This window comes from Alligator sinensis, unplaced genomic scaffold (assembly GCF_000455745.1).
Source record: "Alligator sinensis unplaced genomic scaffold, ASM45574v1 scaffold1048_1, whole genome shotgun sequence".
NCBI lineage: Eukaryota > Metazoa > Chordata > Crocodylia > Alligatoridae > Alligator > Alligator sinensis.
The window spans coordinates 298,463-315,452 of record NW_005842736.1 but is presented as its reverse complement, the minus strand read 5'-3'; the positions used below and the strand labels follow the sequence as shown (position 1 = coordinate 315,452).

The window sequence follows — 16,990 nt, the reverse complement described above, 5'->3', positions numbered from 1 at the left end:
TGCATCCACAGATGCATTTCAAGCAGGACCAAGGAGGTGATCCTCCCCCTCTATGCGGCACTGGTCAGGCCGCAGCTGGAGTACTGCGTCCAGTTCTGGGAGCCGCACTTTAAGAGGGATGTGGATAGCATCGAGAGGGTCCAGAGGAGGGCCACTCGCATGATCAAGGGACAGCAGGGCAGGTCCTACAAGGAAAGGTTACGGGACCTGAACCTGTTCAGCCTCCAGAAGAGAAGGCTGAGGGGGGATCTTGTGGCCTGCTATAAACTAGTCAGGGGGGATCAACAGGCACTGGGGGAGTCCCTGTTCCCCTGAGCGCTGCCAGGAGTGACCAGGAATAACGGTCACAAGCTGGTGGAGGGAAGGTTTAAGTTGGACATCAGGAGGCGCTACTTCACGGTCAGGGCGGCCAGGGTCTGGAACCAGCTTCCAAGTGAGGTGGTGCAGGCTCCCACCCTGGGGGTTTTAAGAGGAGGTTAGATGACCATCTAGCTGGGGTCATTTGACCCCCAGTACTCTTTCCTGCCGTGGCAGGGGGTCGGACTAGATGATCTGCCCAGGTCCCTTCCAACCCTAGAAACTATGAAACTATGATAGCACTGCACCCCAAAACATCTACCCTAGTGGCCTCAAACACATTGAATATAAGGGTGATAAAACAGAGCCTTGAAGAAAACCAAGGGAGATGGCTCACCTGCCTCCAGGACTACCACCTACAACAGAGCTGTCCAACTGGTGGCCCCCAGGGGCTAAATTGTAGCCCCCAGGCTCCTGCCTGGCTGCTGTTCCCCCCACTGCTCCAGCTGCAGCAGCAGCCGGGGTCTCTAGGCTCCCCCTCTCCAGCTTCCCTGGCCTGCCACTGCCCTAGGAGCAAGGCCATACATCATGGCACAGCTGGCAGTGAACCCCACAGCCCAGGATGCACAAGTGGCATGGTGCAACAGGGAAGCTGGGCCTGTAGTACAGTGGGCAGGTGTAGGGAGCAGCAGCTGGGGAGGTGCGTGCAGTGCTGCAATGGGAGTGCTCGGGTGCACAATGCAACAGTGGGGAGGGCATGGAGCCAATGGCCCCTGGGCCACTTAGCCTGACTTACAATAAACAAAACAAGATTGATTACAGAGGGTGGAAAACAAAAACCCGTTCACTTCTTAGCCTTTGGCAGAAAAAGGTACATTTTTCATTTTTATACCTAGAAAACTTTAGTTTCTTGTCCTCTAATTCAGACATATTTCATTAGCTCTAAAATCCCACATAAATTTTTGTATTTGACATGCAACAAGAGCAGAAAGCAAACAAAATTCTAGTATGGAAGTAACTGACACCTATACTGATCAATCAAGATAAGCAGCCCTTCACTGCTTTGCTAGTAACAAAGACGACTTAAATACCTTAGGCTCTAGTTCCAAATTCAAGATTTAGATAACTCAAACCTCCTGCCTCCTATAACTCCAGCAAATAAATGTGCCCAAAATAAGATACCTAGTGCCTAAAGCCCACTCAGATCTTACTAGTGTTACAAACCAAAGTATTTGAGTCAAGCCTGTGCCTTATCGGCAGGGATCCCCGTTTCCCAGCTGGAGTGCCCAACCAGCTGCAAACCCCCCTATTCCCTCAGCCAGCTTGGACACCCCCTGGCTGAGCACTCCGGCTGTGAGGGGGGCGGGTTGCAGCTGGCCAGGAGTAGTGGGGGTTTGCAGCAGGCTGAGCATTCTGGCCAGGAGTGAGCAGGTTGCAAACCCTCTCCTGGCCAGAGTGCCTGGCTGGGGAGTACCCAAGCTGGCTGGGGGCTGAGGGAGCAGGGAGATTTGCAGGTGGACAAGCACTCCAGTTTGCAGCTGGCCAGGAGCAGCGGAGGTTTGCAGCCAGTCAAGTGCTCTGGCCGGGGAGTGGGGAGGCTGCAAAACCCCTCCTGGCCAGAGTGCCCAGCTGGCTGCAAACCTCATCGCTCCATCAGCTAGCTTCCCTTCCCAGCCTTGCCCAGCAACCCCCAAGCCCCACTTACCTCCAGCAAGAAGAGTCAGCCTGATGCAGTCTCTAGTAAGTGCAAGGGTTGGGTAGCCCACCCTTCCCCCTTTCCCTTCCCCTCCAGGCAGGGTTGAGGGTTTCCCGCCCCTTTTGCAAACAGCTCTTGTAGGCTGGAACTCCCCCGCTGCCACTTCTGAGCCTGGGTGGGTGAGCCTGGAGCAGGCACAGGGTGCATGGGGTTGGAACTATGCAGCACAAGTCCCCACTGGTACTGCAGGTCTGGGGCCAGCGGCAGTGGCATTTGGAAGGAACCGCTGCCACCTCAGCTGCCTAGAAAGGCAGTCCAGCCACAAAGCCTCCCCAGCCCCACTGCGTGCCAAGTGGGCAGCAGGATGTGCCATAGGTGGGCGGTGTAGAGCAGGGACAGGGTAGGCTGGGTCGGGGCCGTGCCCAGGTTCCAGCTGATCTGCTGTGGTGGGGGGGTGAATCTGGGGTGGGCTGGGGCTGCATGCTCTTGGCACTGGCAGGGAGGAGCCACGATGCATGGGCTCCAGGCTGTTGTGGGGCAAGAAGGGTCCCATGTATACCCCATCATACCCACAAACACTCCCCTGCAAACCCCACAACCATGCCCACCCCAACACACAATCACACATCCCACAAACACCACACCCAGACACACCCTCCCTCCCCCCCCCACACGCTCCTCCACACACAACCATGCACCTCTGGGGGGGAGCCCCACTGCTACATACACGCACCTACATACCCCCACATCCCCACACTCCCCCACAAACCAAATCACCTACATCCAAGAGGAGCACTTCTGAGTAGGGCTGAGCAAAATTCTGGCAGCCGTTTCATTTTGAAGTCATTTGGGGCTGTTTCAGCACCCAAAACACTGAATCTGAATCAAAACGGAAGGCTCCGAAACAACTCTGAAATGAATCGGAAGGCTCCAAAACATTTCGGAAAGGTTTTGGAGAATTTTAGAGTTTCGGAGCTAGGCTTGCAGGGAAACAAAAGCTAAGAGGAAGGGGAAGGGAGGAGGAAGGGGAAGCAGGGGGGAAGGAAGGACTGCTTTGATATTGACATCTAGCTCCTGGTTCAATTCCCCAGCTTTCTTATCTCTTCCCCAGCTCTTCCTGGGGGGTGTGGGCCCCTGATCTGCGTGTGGGGTTTCAGCAGGCTGCCACTGCAGGCTGGCGCTTTGCACAACCCGCACCCGGGAGACCTGCTCAATGCAGTCCGTGCTGAGCACCAGGAAGACTGCAGTGCTGCCACTGGCCCCAGCCTGCAGAGGCAGCCTGCTGAAACCTGGCGCACAGATGCAGGGGCCCACCTCCCCCCGGGGAAGAGCTGGGGAATCAAACTGGAGGCTGAGGGATCTCTGCTGTGTGACCGGGCTTCCTCAGGGAGCAGAGATTAGCGCCAAGGTCTCCTCTCCGCTACTGTCTGCCCTGTTTAGCCCCACATCTCTGCTCCCTGTGAAGCCAAGCCATGCACGGCAGGCAGTGGAGGTGAGGAGACCCCTGGTGCAGCTCTCTGCTCCCTGCAGAGCAGTCACATGGCAGGGACCAGCAGGCTTGCTCACCACACTCTACACTGCTTCCCTACCCCAGGACTCAGCATGACAAGGATCAGAGATCCATGCAGGGGTCTCCTTGCCTGCAGAGAGATCAGTGGCCTTTCCCCTCCCCCAGATGAGCCACACATGGCCACATCCTGCTCTCCGCTGGGGCCCCAAGCCCCCAGCCCCGCCTGGCTGGATAGGGCTGTATGAAGCTTCCCTTGCAGCCCATTCGAAACAGATTTGGAGGAGATTCAGTGGAGCTGAATCTCCAAAACAAAACAGGGCAGTGATCTGAAACACTGAAATGAATCACTGTCCTCTGAAACAGCCAAATCTGAAACTGAATCAAAATACAGCTGTTTCGCATAGCCCTACTTCTGAAGGCAAGGGGAGGTACTTCCGGTGGCAAAGTTCAGGGGGTGAGGGCTGGGACTTCCAGTCCCAAGATGGTAACCAAGGGGCAGAGTATCTGTTAAGGGGTGGGGCTACCCTCGTGGCCCTCGACAGCTCACTAAAACTCGTTAAGCAGCCTTCCACCTGAAATAATTGCCTGCCCCATGCTACAGTGTTCCCTTGCCTGCCATTGCAACCTCTGCTTGCAGTCACCACCAAATTAGGAAGTCCAAACTCTCATTTGCCAAGCTTTCTGGGATTGCATTTTTCAGTGGAGGCTGAATTAGGGGGGTGAGAATCGAAACAGCCTTTTGCACAGAGCAGAGATGGCAGAATGGGATTGATGGCCCATAGCAGTAGCTAGATAGGAAGCTGTAGCTCCTTTTAATAAAAGGTCAATGACCCCTGGTATAAGGCACTCGCTGAAGAAGGAGGAAGTCCTGATTTCCACAAATACTTGTATAGTATTTTATCTACCTACATTATGTTCTGGCACCTAACTGTCCCTTTGCACTGAATGGGGAGGCCACATGCCTAGTGTAGGGCTGTGGATTCTATCAGGTGCTGCAACATGCAGTGTTGTGGCATCCAAGTTCTTCTGCAACTCTAGTTCTTGGGAGCAAAACAGATGTTCCTGCTTTTGTTCAGAACAGTGGTAGGACACTGCAAAATAAAAATATTTTTCCTTTACCTGTACTTGTGCTGGGAGAAAGAAAAGAACCTCACAGGCAATCAGTCTGGCACTCACAGAGAACTCACGTTCACTATAAATATATATACAATATGAAGAGATGGTGGAATTTTTACCATGCACAATGTTAGCTTTTGAATCCATTCTACACATCTTGCTTGCTTCCAAAAGGTCTGATGCAGTAATAAGGGGGTGAGAGACAGTTCTGCCACATAAAGAAAGCATCTGAAAAGAAAGGAAAAAGTATTTCTGCTATATAACTGATGATTTATGCTGTATTTGGACATTCATATTTGAAAGGGTATGCGCTTGATAAATACATTAGAGACATCCATGAATAAAACTGGCGTGTGTACGTGCGCGCATTTGCGCACACATGTATTAGAAACTCTGCAGTACAAAAGGTTTACTAAAAAACTACTAGCTACTAGAGAGAGAGTCTATCAATACAACTCATAAAACAGGCCAAGCTTCAATTATTAGTTCTGATGACAAGACTACAGAGAAATCTTACATCTGGTAAACAGACAGCATAATGTAGTGCCTGGCCAAAATATAGATTCCAGGTACAAAATGACTATCAGACAGCAATGGCTCGGAAAATTATTCAAAGCATTCTGAAAGGCTGTATCAAATTTCAATTGAGAACTGGCTTTTAAGCACTCCTTATAAATGAATTAGCTTCAGTTTGACATTCCAGGGACTAGTCTACTAAAAGTTACTTATGTGCAACATTTTAATGGGAGTCTTTTATGTAAAGGTGCAATTCCTTCAATTAACTTACATAACGTAAGGAGTTAGCCGAAGCAAACTGTAATCAAAACTCCCAACCGCCACATGACTGTCATGCAAGATACAAAATGATATTTAATAGGGAGAACCCAGCTGAAACTGTTAGAAAACAACATTAACTTTGCAGTGGATACAACATCAAATATCTGCGATTTAGTTGCAAGACCCTTCAGTTGCCAATCATAGAAAATTAACTTCCAATGAAATTTTAGCCTATGAAAATGTAGTGTGTATAGAAATGTATTAGCTTCACACCAGATTGGCATGCTCACTCTTGATTTTGAATGACAGCTGATATACTGGACTAAAAAAGTTTAGGTTTTATACAAAAACTACAAATTAAATGCTTAACATTTATATTCATATTTTATTATTTTTACCGCTTAGGCAATGTTATTCTTCAATAAAAGGAAATTAAAAAACTGATATGCCATTTAATTTTCTAAACCCTCATAATTTGGGGCACAAGGTAGCAAAAGAGAAACTATATGTTACTTCTTAAATAGAAAAAAATTGTTTGTGGCTTTCTGGCTTGTTTGAGACCACTGGTAATTTCCAACCCACACAGGATTAATTGGTTTTTCTGGCATCCATTTAACTTAAAGTGCTTTACTGTAATTTAAGTGACCAGACCATCATGGTCAAAGTATTACTCACTGGCAACATTTCTTCTCTTCCACCTACCTGTTAAGAATTATACTCGGTGTCAGGAAGAAGAGGTAAAGGAACTGGATGCTGTCTAAGGCAGGGGTATCAAACTCAGACCACACAGGGTGGTTTGGGCCCACAGACAGGCCCTGCACACTGCATAAAGTGTGCCTTGGACTGGCCCTGCCTGACCAGTTCTGCATGTGGTATGCAGGGCCAGTTCAGGCTACATAGGCAGCACTGTGGGCCAGATGAGAAGGTTGTGCATGCTGAATCAGACTCATCTTTGACACCCTTGATCTCAGGTCATGGTTCTGAGCCTCTTTAGACTCAGGTCACACATTGGGTGTTTTTTTACTATGAAAAAGGAGCAGTTTTTAATAATGGATTCCTAACTGAAGTCTCTGGGTTTACCTTGTGAATCACATTTGCACACTTAACATTGTGTGGCACCCCAAGACACCCTTAAAAGTACCTCAAGGCACCCAATGTGCACTGGCACCCTGGTTGAAAATCACTGATCTAGGTCCAGAGACAAGATTTTGTTCCTTTCTTGCCAGCTGAAGGACACTTCCATGGGGGAATCAGAATGAGAAACCAGCAAGTCTTCACAACTGACAGGCTTAGCGTAGAATGGAAAACGTGTAGAACAGTGAGAGGACTACAACGTTCAGTTACAACTTTTAGTGACTTTTTTTTGTTGTAAGCCACTCTCCTCCCCCATCTTAATTTAGTGAAAAGTACATCTACAGAGGACAACTTGCCTTAAGTGAAGCTTACAGCAGTGAACGGCTGAACTCCAATTCCACCATTTATTTACAAATGCATGCAGACACAGAGAGATGACTGCCTTGTAGCTAGTGAAAACCACATACCCTCTACACTAATGGAGGCCAACCTTTTCGGCAGGCATGCCAGAAATTAGCACCTCACTGTCCCCAAGTACCACCCTGATCTCTCTGCCCTGCTTTCTTGCATCACCTATGCTGTAGGTTTGCCACCCCTGCTCTACACCACTAAGATGGTTGTGAGAGAGTCTGTCTTTACTAACAAACTGTAGAATGGTCAGATTTAGCCGCCTAGTTTCTAGCCAATTAAAGAAAGTGTCCTGCACACCTATTTACCAGTAGATTTGCTTCTGTTACAATACTATACTTGTTCAAGTTTTCTGGATCACTGAGTTTGGGCAGAACAATCTGACCACATTGTCAAAATGTAGGAAGTGAGCTTTCACTAAAAGAAGAACAAGGGGCGAAAGATTAGAAGTGTTCCTATTCCCTTATTTTAGCAAGGGAGAAGGATTAGAGGAGGCTAACAAATACTAACACGGCTTCTCAACACTCATGAGAATGGAAAATACTGCTGGATGATAGTCCTGTTTAAGGAGGGCCTGGGGATTTTGGTAAATCACAGACTTAAGAGTCAACAATATGATGTAATCTCCAAAAAACCAACAGAATTTTGGGCTGCATTCACAGGGGAATAGTAAGACAGACATCAGGTGATAGTACCACTACTTGGCTCTAATTAGATCTCACCTAGAGTTCTGCAAGTAGTTCTGGGCTCTGCATTTGTTGTAGAGCAGTGATTCATAATTGGGATGCTGCAGCATCTTGGGGTACTATCAGACCCTTTCTGGGGTGCTACAGGGTGCCACACTATCAGCACTATTACATGTGCAAACACCTACACATGCAATAATACACAAGATAAACATAAGATCAACACAGAGATTTAAAATAGGAATCCATAATGTCAAAAAACATTTTGGTATTTTTAAGTTCTTTGCAACAAAAGAATTGCTCTATTATTTTTCCAAAGTCAAAAAATAAGTGAAAACTAAAAGCTGGCATTTTCCAAGGTGTGCCTTGAATCTAAACAACAGGCTACCTAAAAAGGATGAGAACCACTGTTGGAGAGAATAAGGATCCAGACAAGAGCAAAGATGAAGGGGTTGAAATGGTAGACACGGGAGGATAAGGCTGAAACATTTTCTCCATGTCTAGCATGGAGAAAAGAAGATTTGGGGTGACAGCAGTTTCACAGGCTGCCAGGAGATGACAGAACATGAAGCAGCAGGTTTGAACTACAGCAAAACAGATCTAGATTTAGTTTCAGGGGAGAAAAATGTGCTTCCTAACTTTCAGAACAGTGGGACAATGGAACAAGCTGCCCCATGATGGACACACTAATGTCTTCCAGTTGGAGAATAGGCAAGTATGGAAAGTCTGGGATGATTTAGGAACAGTACATTCTTGCACAGATACAGAAGTTGGACTAGACAGCCTTTTACTTTCCTTAAAACCTGATAATGTGAGTAAGATTTCAGAGAATCAAAGGTAGGTATAAATTCTAAGATCAATAAATATTCTAGAAAGTGTGTGTACACTTGCATATGAAGTGCAAAACATAACAAGGCACTCACATATAATGAGAATATCCACTTACTCCGTAACAGCTCAGTGTAGACAAGCCTTAAATCTTAGTATATGAAGGAAGGGGGGAAAAAAAGCATAGGAGGCAGCAAGCAGGAGGAGAGGAAGGTTGTGCTGTTACTTACTGATTTATAAAACCCAAGCACATACATGTCGTCTGGAAAGGGAGGAAGAACTCAAAGGGCAGTTGGTTGCAAGCTTTGAGAGGAAGCAGAGTTATGCAAGAAATTAATCTTTTTGGACAAGATGACAGAATAAAGGAGTTCATAGGGAAAGCAGTTAAGTGTTCAGCAATAATAAGATGTAAAAAGCAAAGAATCGAGGCAGAAAATCAAGTGGAAAGTAGCATCTCAAAATGTTTTAGTTTCCTATTCCAATGTTTTTTGTTCTATAGATGCATACACTACCTGAGCAAAACAAAGATGTGTAACAAAACAGTATCAAAAACCTACCAATTAAAAAAGAAGCAGTTCAAGCATAGCTTAACACACAATAAAACGTAAGCGCACTTACAGGCTACTGTATGAATAAGAAATAAAAATCCAAGAGATTATGTTAATACATACCAAGAGCATGTGAAGTGATCGCAGGTCTTTGCTATGGTGGAAGTGATTTTGCAAAACATCTTGCACTGTTTTGTCTTCTGAAAGATGCTAAAAATGGAGTTTGAGACGCATTTGAGCTAGCTGATAAGATTAGCACACAAGTTTTTGTTCATCTGGGAATTTTTCAGTTAGGTAATTTTTATGTTCAAGAGTAGTCACTGAGTTTTCCCCCTGTCCCCCAGTTTTTCAAGGGGTGGTTCTTGTCACACTCCATATACCTGCATGAGTAGTATTTTGGGAAAAAAGTGAGGTGGTTGTATGTCATTATACTACACAGTAGGATACAAAATCATGGCCATTATTTCTTAACTAGTTCCCTTCTAATCCAGAGATACTAAATGAACATATTTAGATTAAACACTTGAGATTATCTCAGAACTGTAGTTTTTTTTCCTGAGAAGCCTATAAAAAGATACATAAATCTGTATTTATCTGGCTTTGTTATTTAGTAAAATAGCTTAAAATTGTCTAATAAAAGATATCAGTTATATAACAGTAAAGATTAACTACTCACTAAGGAAGTAAAGTTTGCTGTTTGTGATGCTTCCCTCCATTGCACATTACTTAGGACTTTTGGTTTTCTGCTCCAGTAATTAAGTCTTTCAAAAAGATAGGGATTATTATCTCTTCAGTTAAGAATGCCACTACTCAGTTACGAATAGAGTACTTCCACAGTATTGAGGTTCTTTATACAGTTAAATCTTCCACACTCCAACTACCTCTTTGGTGCTCAGAGATCAGATTTCAGTTTTCTGTCACTATTATAGTTAATCTCAAAACAGCCTCAGTCTGTAGCAGCTATAACCCTAAAATTAAAATTTAACCAACGTTTAAATTGCCATGGCTACTTCGGATACCACCCTGGTACAATTTTGATGTTACTGACCAAAGGTGTCCAACTCATCTTGTCCTGTGTGGGGCAAGTGGCATGGGGAGAGTCTGCAGGTAGCAGCATTAACTGCCATGGATCCTGGAGCTGCAGCAATCTTGCAGATCCAATGACATGGCTCAGTGCTCCAGATCTCACCCAGGGGATTCTGCACAAGTCCAGAAATTTGTTGCCAGGATGAACAGCTACAGTATTAATTGCCACAGCTCCAGGAGTACAACTTGGGCAGAGTGAACTGGTTAAGAAGCAGCTGCTCACAAATCAGAAGTTGTTGTTGCCCCTGTTGCCCCGGGTGCCTGGTGTGTCCCTGCACTGCTGACACCAGCTTTTCAAAACCTAGCTATATCTTTAAAAAGTACAAGGTAATTTAAAAGTGTACTAAAGAAGCCTAAAGTGTTTAGTTAAAAAAAAATGCACACCGATTAATTTCCTCTACCACTGAAATGCAACCATTTAGAAATTACACCAGCATGAAGAAAAGTAATAAGAACCTCTTTCCTCCGTCAAAAAAACAAATCTAAAAATCTGCTCAGCAATATCAGATGGCACTTGATTCACCAGATACTGCCCTTCATATGGAAGGTAGATGGTTACTATTACTATTAAAGTTTTAATTGTATTAACACTTCAAAGAAGAAAGCCAACACATGTTTTGCAGCAAATTCCTCTCATGTGCAGGAAAGACCTTTATTAGGAAATGTTGAAAATTATGGTTAATTACATGGTTTTGTAGAGTTGGAAGGCAAAATAGGACCCTGGGCACAGTAGCTACATGGATACCTAGTTGGTGTATGTTAGTGCAATCTAAGACATGCAGTTAGTCATGCAGCCTACAACAACTCTGCACATTTATGTATTAAACTTATGATTCCAAACTTCTCATTATTATATATCTTTTGTTTCAAGTTACCTGAACATTCTTATTCCATTTCTGAGTGAAAGACTTGTCTGGAAATTCTGCAGGTAAAGATAACTGTTCTTTAAATATTTTAAGGTATTGTTTAAAATCGAATGAGTTCATCAAGTATATCTGACGGTGGGAGAACCTTGACTTCACTCTCTTTTCCAGGAGCTCCAGAATATCCTTGTTAGAAAGAAAAGGACCTCTTTTATTACAGCTTTTTATCTAAGCTAAAAGAAATACAAGATACAAACAAAGCACACATAGGGAAAATACTTTAAAGTTGGGATTTATTATTCTCAGGGTTATAACAAAGAGTTTCCTTTTTAAAATAAATTGACAGTATCCTTCAAATGCCTAACCCCAAGCAATCCATGTGCTATAGTACACATCACACAGTAATTAGTTGCTAGGATACTCATTTTCCCCCATAGATTATGTAAATATTTCAATTGCTTTGGTTTATATTCAAGGAGTTTCAGCCACTTTATCAAGGTTCTAGACAAGTTGTCTCTTTAGCAGACATGTGTAGGTTGGTAGCTGTCATTTCACATGCCTTTTGCCAGGCTAGAGAGATCCTACGTCAAAAATCTCAAGATTCAATATTTCTCTTCTGAAGATAATGGTGGTTGTTTGCTCCAGGAGAATTCTTAAGCTGTTTTTGAGCAAGAATAATCATGTCTTGCCTCTGGAGGCAGCAGACAGCTTGACATCAGAAGGAACCTATGACAATTTCTACAAAAGAAACTAGTTACTTTGCTCCTACTCTTTTTTTTTTTTTTTTTACTTGCCCTGAAATCAGGATGACTTGGGCTTGAAATAATCTTATTCTGATGCAAGAAAAGGAAAAAGTCCCCACGCACGTTAGAAGTAAAATCTGTATTAACAGGACAAAACACTGGAGCAAAGAACACAATCCGTTGACCTACTATAGTGTCAAACCTTTACTCTTAAGTAGTGACCCTCAGACGCTAAGGCTGTGTCCACACAAGTGCGGTCGTTTGTTTCCCTGGGGACAAGAAGCAGTGGCACACTTTGTGCTGCTGCTTCTTGTCCCCGGGAAATGCCCATACCCTGTGCCCTCTGGCATGTGGCAGGTTACCCCAGAAGGGTTAAGGGAGGCTCAGTCCAGCAACTCTGCTGGCCCCAGCAGCCTTACCTGTGGTCCTGGGGGCCTTGGAGAGCTGCAGCCACATTGCTCCTGCAGCTGAGAGCCTGGTCAGCAGCTGGAGCATGGCTCCAGCAGGCCAGGCTCTGGTTTTGAGCAGTGTGCACTGCCACCACATGCACCACCCCTCTTTTTTTTTTTTGATTCCGAGACCTCCCAGGGTCAAGCTCCCTCCCCCTCACGGTGCAAGGTAAGAGCACAGGGAACACCTGAATGTGCAGTATGTGGCGCTGCAGACAGGGCTGCAACACCATATACTGCACAGCCGCACTCATCTGGATGCAGCCTAAGATTCGATGAAGACTTGAAAGATTTAAAAGATTTTTGCACAGATTTCATTCTTGAATCTAATCGAGAAGATAGGCCATAGGGTGAAGAGAGCAGAGAACTCAGACGCAGGAACCCATAGAAGACAAGGCTCCTGACATTATTAGTTAAACGAAATCCAACATTAAATAAGAAAGTGACGCATCCCACTTATGTTCTAAAGAAGGCCATGGACTTTCTAGGATAGCCCTCTCACTACCTTACATTACGTTCTAGGTCATCTTGCTTTAAGGTCAAAATGGAAACTGTTGAAATAATCATTATTCTTTTTCTAGATGATTACTTCTAACATTATCCAAGGTCAATGTAGTTGGTTTAATCATCTTTTCAAAATACAGTAGTTTACACCTTATTGCATTGATGTGGTGTTTTCAAGACCCACATTTCTGTTCTTTTCTGCTCCAACGAAAGAAAGCACCAAAAATCTCGGTAAAGAATGGAAGATAACAGATGCCTTTCCTCCTCCCTATGTAGAAGGCTAGTGACAGAGTTGCGCGTGCACACACACACACACACACACGTGCTTGTGTATATACGTACAAATCTCCTTTAAAAATAAATATTACCCTCTTTTCTCAGAACCATGACCTTTTTCAGCACCAGACCAATGAGAAAGAAGAAAAAAAAAAAAGCTAAAATGTCCAAGTCTAAATGACTGGCATTAATGGACTTTTAATACTACCATTGTAATAGTCTGTGCCACCTACAGTATTTAATCTCTACAACAAAACACTTAAAACAGTACTAGAAAATAGTTATTGTCCTGTGTATCATCATGATTAAAGAGGGCCTACAATAATTTATCATCCAAAATGAGAAAGAGGCATTCATGTTTTGATAGGGTCAGAATGGTTTATCTGGTTGTGCTCCTGTCATTCACAAGTCATAGAAGTTGTGAACTTGAAATGTCACCAGGCTTGGGTTCTTGCCTACTTGATCATATGCCTGTTTCCTTAACTGCTGTTTGCCCAAAATATTTAGCAAATTAAAGTGATGTGAAGTGCTATTAGTACTGGAATCCATCTTTAAAATGGTCAAATAACAATAGCACTAGATACAGGGGAGGAAGATCTCTCTCAGGCGAGTGGAGGTAGCCCCAAGAAAAAAAATATAAAAGTAATTAAGGCCTTAAGAAATAAGTTTGTGAAGAATTACAGAATGTCAACCACGTAAGTTATGGCATTGGGAAGAATAATTTCTTACTTGTCTGCATGTAAGTCCAATAATTGTTACTGGAGTCTGGGCTGACTGGGATATATCAAAAAGGTTATATAGCAGTGTCTGGTTCTTATGATGAACAAATAAATCAAACTCATCCAGTATAAACAGCACTGGACAACTGCTATCTCGGTCACCTGAGAGAAGAATTGTTAAAAGTTAAATGTTATTCAATTGATAAATACATAACAATTAGAATTTTCATCTTTATAACACTTTTTAAATTTTAGGCCCTGGACGGACAAGAATTGGAAAAGTTTCAGGTACCTTTGAAGTGCTTTCAAAAGGCTAGTGGACAGATAAATGCACTCTAGAAAGCACTAAAAATGGACATAGTGCTCCCAAAAGTGACCCTCAATGAAATAACTTTTGAACCATTTCATTCTGAAGGGCTTCCAGTTATGTGCAAGCTCAAGCATAGTAACACTGTCTACTGGTATTCCACAGTGCTCTGCCTTACTCCCACATGGGTGGGGTAGTTTGAGGCTGGGGAGGGGAGTGGGAAGCAGTTATAGCACTGAATCACCTTGTCACATTCTCTAGCTGTGGTAAGTTTGAGATGCTCCAGCTGGTGAATGTGGCAGGGTGGGGTGTACAGACAGCTCCCTATCTGGTCATGGCATAACCATGGCATAATCCATTTGAACTGCTTCAAAATCAGAGGGGAATTTGAAATTTTTTCTTGAAGATTAGTTTTCCAATATTGGGTTATGCATCTTAAGAGGGGAAACTAATTTCCATTCTCACTGTACCTGAATGCTTCAAGTCACGTGGAGCGTGAACGGAGTACAGTAGGGTTGCACTGATAGAGATTTTGAGGGCTGATCCCGATAGCCGATACCGATCTGATTTCCGATACAGCTGCATGCAGCTGGTAAGTCTGTTGTAGTGAAAGGGGAGGGGGGAAGGAAGGGGCACTGTAGGGGCAGATCAATGCCCCCTGCAGTGAGGGAGGGAGGGAGCAGGTGCTGCCCAGCAGAGGTGGGGCAGGGCATGGGATGGAGCCGAGGCTTATGGGGGGAGGGAGGGGGGGAGGGGGCAACTCCTGCTGCTCCGCACACCGCATGAGGGCATGGGAGGGAGGGGGCGTAGCTGTAGCTGGGGAGCTGCAACAAGGGGGTGAGTGATACTGAGGAGTGGACTCTACGCGTCTTCCACATGGCTGGGAGCATTCAGACATGGCAAGCTCATTTGCTGACAGGCAAGATTCTGGAAAAATATTTTTCTTCATTCTACCTTCCCAAAAGAAGGTGTGTGTCATATGTGATTAAGTATGACATTGTTCTTTTTCAAAATATCTTGTCAGAGACAGAGTTAGTCAGAAATCAGACAGAAGGTAAGGCAGGATGGCACCTTAGAAACCAAAGGGTTGAAAGAGGCATGAGCTTTCACGGGCAACAACCTACTTTGGGAAACATGAAACCCTTTCTTTCTGCCAGTTTTTTCATAGCAAATGGCAGAGTATGCTCTTCATGCTTCTCTCAACCAGTTTGTCTATGGTGCCACTCTACCCTCCCTTCTACCTATCCTACCAGTGTTATTTAGTTATAACTTATTTTTAGTTGCAAATAAAAAGAAGAGTTAAGAAACCAATCTGTTCCATTACATTTCATGAACATAGACTGATAAAAGCACTGCACTCTATAATTATAACCACCATTGCTACACATGCAGAGCTGGAGTGAGAACATCTGTCCTTGGCAGGATGAACAATCAAACTGTCAAAAGTTTGGCTAAATTTTCCAGAGTAAAATATCACATTGCATAATTGTTTTTAAAAATCATTAAGGAGAGACTTCAGTACTATTTTCTGATTTTTTAAACCTCTCATTTTGGGTGTTTAGTATAGTCCAGAGGAGTCTTTAATGCCAGTGAAACAATAAGGTTTTAATCAAATGTTACAACTGTTTGCTCCCGATTTTGCAACCAACAATGTCTCATGCAGAATTTCCTTGTCTAATGCATATAAAATGAAAGTCTTTTATTCCTGTATGACATGCATCTGAAAATATGTTAGATGCAGGGCCAGTTTTAGGATTTCTTGTAAAAAAACATTTACCTTTCTTTAAAGCTTCAAGAAGAAATGCAAGATTTTCAGCAAAACTACCCTGGAAGAAAAAAGTTTCATAACACGTTGCCAAAGGCACTCTTAAAATGCAAAGACAAACTGCGTGAAATTCATAAATCCGCCTTCTTTACCTGTGTTTGAGAGAAGATGGGCTTTTATTTAACTTCTCATTAATACAGGATAAATCCTTACAATATACTTTATAATCGCATCTTCTATGAGGCACCTCTTTAGCCTAGGGGGCGGAGGGAAGATTCTCTCTCTCTACCCCTCTTCTCCCAACTGCATACAAACAAAATAATGGTGGGTTAATACATTTCCTAGGAACAAGCATTACACACTTTAATTAACCATACATGCATGTGAAAGGACAAGTGTCAACTGAGGAACAAATTTTATTGCATATGTTAATTGTGCATTTTTCCAATAAGCAGCACTACAGGCAGATCCATAATTTTCAAGATAATAACTCATCTCAAAGTAGGACTGTCCAACTGGTAGCCAGCAAGGAGTTGACATGCAGCCCATGGACTACTGCCCAGCTGCTACTCACTCCACTGCTCCTGTAGAGGCCAGGTTCTCCAGGCTCCCCCTGCCCCCTCTGCATTTTGCTTTCTGCAGCTGGGGGCAGGGCAATACCTGGGGAGAGAGGCTAGGGTGCCCACCCTATCTGTACGAGGCTGTACACACAGCAAGAGGTATGGGAAGGAAGGATCTGGCTGAGTGCCTTGGACACCCAGTGTACTCCAAGGGGGAGCCAGGCTGCCTGCACTGTGCACACAGCAGAGGCAGGGATCAGGGCTGCATGCAACCTGGTGGCCTGGCTTCTGCAGGAGCAATGAAGAGAGTGGCAGCTGGGCAGCAGTCCATTGGCTGCATATTAACCCCATGCTGGCTACCAGTTAGACAGTCCTACTTTAAGAGAGGAACGGTTATATTGAAAATTATGGATCTACCTGTAGCATTGCTTTTTGGAAAACTGTACACTGAATGTATGCAATAAAATACACTCCTGAGTTGACAGCTGTCCTCTGCACATACGTATATGGTTAACTTTGTAATGCTTATTCCCGGGAAATTTGTTAATCCACCATTATTTTGTTGGTATGCAGTTGAGGGAAGGGGAAGAATGGACAAGAAATAGCTAGTAGAAATGTTGTCTGTTTCTAGTTCTTTATTTTCTCTGGCTCTATTTTCCTTCTTTGATCATGTTGGGGTACATGGGGAGGTATACAGCTCCCCACCAGTCAAAAGCTGGACAAAGTATGGCTGCTCTGCTCCACTTGCTTCTATACAAAGCCATATTATAGAAAGGTG

At 44.2% G+C, this 16,990-nt stretch overlaps 1 protein-coding gene across 2 annotated transcripts in view; it reads right to left on the bottom strand.

The window, feature by feature from the left end:
• The window catches only part of ORC4 (origin recognition complex subunit 4), a 65,444-nt gene that overhangs the window by 5,026 nt on the left and 43,428 nt on the right, over positions 1 to 16,990 (bottom strand). For both annotated transcript variants that reach the window (XM_025216375.1, XM_025216376.1), the window contains 5 exons: positions 15,665 to 15,713; positions 13,591 to 13,742; positions 10,902 to 11,075; positions 9,064 to 9,150; positions 4,739 to 4,847 (listed from right to left, as the gene is read on the bottom strand). In XM_025216375.1, the coding sequence (XP_025072160.1) occupies positions 4,739 to 4,847; positions 9,064 to 9,150; positions 10,902 to 11,075; positions 13,591 to 13,742; positions 15,665 to 15,713 (571 nt within the window). The remainder of the gene's footprint in view (positions 1 to 4,738; positions 4,848 to 9,063; positions 9,151 to 10,901; positions 11,076 to 13,590; positions 13,743 to 15,664; positions 15,714 to 16,990) is intronic.